This window comes from Trachymyrmex septentrionalis, unplaced genomic scaffold (genome assembly GCF_001594115.1).
Source record: "Trachymyrmex septentrionalis isolate Tsep2-gDNA-1 unplaced genomic scaffold, Tsep1.0 scaffold24, whole genome shotgun sequence".
NCBI classification, from domain to species: domain Eukaryota; kingdom Metazoa; phylum Arthropoda; class Insecta; order Hymenoptera; family Formicidae; genus Trachymyrmex; species Trachymyrmex septentrionalis.
In genome coordinates, this window is record NW_017305397.1 from 2,118,451 (window position 1) to 2,122,199 (window position 3,749).

Here is a 3,749-nt window from a genome sequence, read left to right on the forward strand (position 1 = left end):
TCCCTCATCTCGTTGTGCCCCCTCTGTCTCGTTTCCGCCGCCGCCGTCGTTGTCGTCGTCGTCGCCGCCACCACCGCCACCGCCACCACCATCACCACCACCACCACCACCACCACCACCACCACTCGTACTCGGCCGCGCGTTCCTGTTATCTCGCTTCGACTTCCCTCGCTCCCCCGCCGCCTCGTCCCCTCCCCCGCATGCCAACCAACGAGTCGGGGCCGCTTTCGCTTTGTGCGCGCCGGGGCGGCGGTACATCAAAGCCTTCTAGTTCCCGCTCCGGCCTTTGACGGTCGCGTCGCGGCCGCTCGCTCAGTCATCGCTCGGTTGTAGGCGATGTCGGCGCGGCGCGCCGTAGATGAGCGGATCGCGCGCGGGTGCGCGCGCGCGCGCGCTCTCGCACGATGAGCGCGGGCTCCCAGAGGTCAACCGCGAGTTCGCCGTTCACCACGTCCGTCGGGTGACGTACGTCCGCGGATACGCGGTACAAGTCGGCGGAGTCGGCGGTTTGCGTTTCGACGCTGACAAAAGACGAGAAAGACGCGTATGTATTCGTGTGACTTTGTGGCGACCGCGAATGCGCTTGGATTCGTGCGATGCCGTCTCGCGGCGGCAAGTACGCGCGTGTCAGCAAAGTGGCCACCAAGGGGCGCCAAGTGCGCGCTCAGCAGCAGCAGCAGCACGTCTCTCTGGGAAATTCTCTCGTAGAGAGCAAGGGAACGAGTCTGGCAATGGCGGCGACGTCGACAACGACGTTGACGGAGATGACGACGATGGCAACGGGAATATTTACGGCGACAACGTCGACGGCGGTAGTAACGTCAAGCGAAGGAATGGTAGTCGCGGCAACGAGAATGGACAAGCCCGCGGTAACAACGGCGTGCAACGAGGGTCGATCGCAGTGGACCGGGCGCATGCGCCAGTCCCTGGAGAGCAGCTCCGAGCCAGCCCGTGAAAACTGTACCCCCTCGGTGCATCGTTATCCGGAAAGGCAACGACGACGGGAGAGACACGCCGCGGGGAGGAAGCATCGACCACCGGGGAGAGACACCGAGAAAGCCACCGCTGGCACCTCATGCTCCTCGACATCGTTGTCGTCGCCGCCGGCGCTCTCCTCGCCGTCTTCTTGCGCGTCCTCGCGCCGTTCGAGCTCCCCACTGTCGAGCACCTCGTCACCAGCGCGCTCCTCCACCTCGTCGTCGGTCACGAGCGATCCGCTAGCGATCAAGCCGGCTGCGGCCGGAAGCGAGCAAAGAGGCACTCCCGAGCACAGCGACGACGGGATTGGGAAGCGGGGGCAAAACGCCGCGGAGACAAGGCGAGAAAACGGTGAGACGACTCATGGAACGATTACGGAGACGACGACGTCGGTGTCGACCTCCTCTTCGACCTCTTCTTCGACCACTGTGTCTTCCTCGTCGCCATTTCCCTCCCCCGTGTCCACGTCCTCGACGTCTTGCCGGACGGCGACGACGACGCCGCGCAGCCACGGCGGCGATCACGGTGTTGCGCACGTCGTCCCGTCCTCCTCGTCCGCGCTTGAAAGACTGAGAAGTGCCCTGGAGAATTACGACCGTAGTCGAATCTACCTCGCCCACGTTTGCTACTTGGATTGGCGGGATCTGCCGGGTAAACGGCGTGGCGGCACCGTCGGAGGTCACGACGCGACGCGGAGCAGCGAACGGGTGTGGGTGGTGGGGGCGGCGGATCACGAGGGCCACCATCGGACACGATTGTTGGTGGCCGGCCGCCACTGGCGGCCACGTTGTCTACGCAAGGTCAACATGTTGAGCCAACCGGTGGTGTATGCCGGCGGTGGCAGGGGTTCCTTGACTTCCGATCTATTCCTATGGTGGTTCCACCGTGAATTTGCTGTCACAGCGATGGCGATGCATCCCGACGGAGCGGTGCTGGTAGCCGAAAGTGCCGATTACTTGCCGCCAGAAGGTGACTGCGTCGCCGCGGACGGTCTCGTACGGCTGTTTATTGTACCCAAGGATTGCATGGAAACGCGACTGGTGGTCCGAGAATTGAGAGTGCGTCTGGCTACCGGTATATTATCGAGGGCACGCTGTGGCGTTTACTGCGATAAATATCCCTCGATTTTGGGTTTGCCCGAGGAGGAGGGCGATAACCGATTGGACGCGTATATAAAAAAATTCACACTAAAGGAAGCATTCGCGGATCTTCATCGCGCATGGCTCAGTGTTCGATCGGAGACGTTCGCTCGCAGTTGGACGCTGCCACGCGATCGCGAGGATCATTCGCTGGCGGGATGTAATGGCGCCATATTGCCGCCTAGAATACATCCGGTGGATCAAGAGGAGGATAGAATGCTGCTTGTCGAATTGCAGAGTCTCGCCAGGGAGATCGGACTGGAGGTCACCGATGACGAACTTGGCAGTTGGATCCTTGACGAAGAGAGCGCGCTGGCGCGTCTTGTTAAGAAAAAAGAACCGGACGAGGAACAACAACACTGCCGAGTTAAAATCGAGGTAGAGACGGATAGGTGGTCGGAGCGCAATGGAGGAGACGAGGAAGAAGATGGGAATGACGGCATTGAGGAAGACGACGGCGAGGATGAGCCTTCCGCCGAGGAGGCTGTTGGACTTCTTTCAAGAGTGCTGCTCTGGATGGAAAGAGAACCTCTCGATCCGGGACTTCTACTGGCGGTCAGATCGATGCGCGATACCGCCGCACTTATGGTAAGCACCGCGGCTGATAAGAGACAACCTCTCGAGAGAGAGCCTTTATATCGATCGCCCGCGAAAAAGAGAAACGGATGGAGGAGAATGAAAAGAGAGACGGCAAAGAGCAGGGAATCGTGCGCGATCTTGCAAGTTTACGAGCAGATTGAGCCAATTTTATCGACTGTCACTTGACAAAAAGCGACCAGAGGGTAAGGGAGGTTGAACAAGTGGTGGGTGGGTTACGCCGCTACTGTCCTCAAGGAGGGCACTCGATTTTTGACGATACGTTCGCCGACGTTTCGTCGAGGCGAACGGACGGAAAGATTAAACGAACCCTCGAGAAGTACATTTCTCCCTTCGCAATCCCGTACACGATCTTTGCAAATTAACGCTCGAGCTGGTCCTCGATAAGCACTCTTCGATAAGCTCCCTTTTGGAGCGAATCGAATTGGATATCATACGAGAGTGAACTGTAAATCCTTAGCGGTGTATTCTTGCACCTTTTACGTCGTTGACGTTATCGCCTGAACGCACTCTTGCGATTCTCATTCAAACGTATTATGTATACTGTATCACGCGTGCGTGATGAAACAAGTGCCGTAAGCATATAAAGATAAGACAATTTGTATCGGCATAATGATAAGAGATCTCGCAGCAACACCTGGATACGGATCTTGTTATTTTATTTATATTTACACACGCACACACACACACACACACACACACACACACACACACACACACACACACATTACTGTGGACGTTTAATATTTTATTAACATATGTAATAAATATCAAGAAATCAAAGATTTTAGATAATTTATTTTAATTTTATACTGATTCTACAATTAATCAGTAATCTGTAGTCTTAGAAGCTGAATGTTGACTCTACTGATTCATCGATTTCGACCAATCATGATCTCTCCGACTATCCTTCAGACTCGCTTCTGACTCACCGATTACAGACTACCGACTCATTGTAGAATCAACAATGCAATGTAATATCGATATTATTTAATCTACACTTTTGTATTGAAGTATATACTGCAATAATAGCTT

The 3,749-nt window shown here is 55.9% G+C and overlaps 1 protein-coding gene across 1 annotated transcript in view; it reads left to right on the forward strand.

Annotated features, from left to right (window-relative positions):
• The first annotated feature begins 775 nt into the window (after positions 1-775).
• The window catches only part of LOC108748707, a 31,365-nt gene continuing 28,391 nt past the window's right edge, over positions 776-3,749 (forward strand). The window contains 3 exon segments of the mRNA XM_018486992.1: positions 776-1,629; positions 1,716-1,819; positions 1,821-2,705. Coding sequence (XP_018342494.1) covers positions 834-1,629; positions 1,716-1,819; positions 1,821-2,705 — 1,785 coding nt within the window. The 5' untranslated portion in view covers positions 776-833.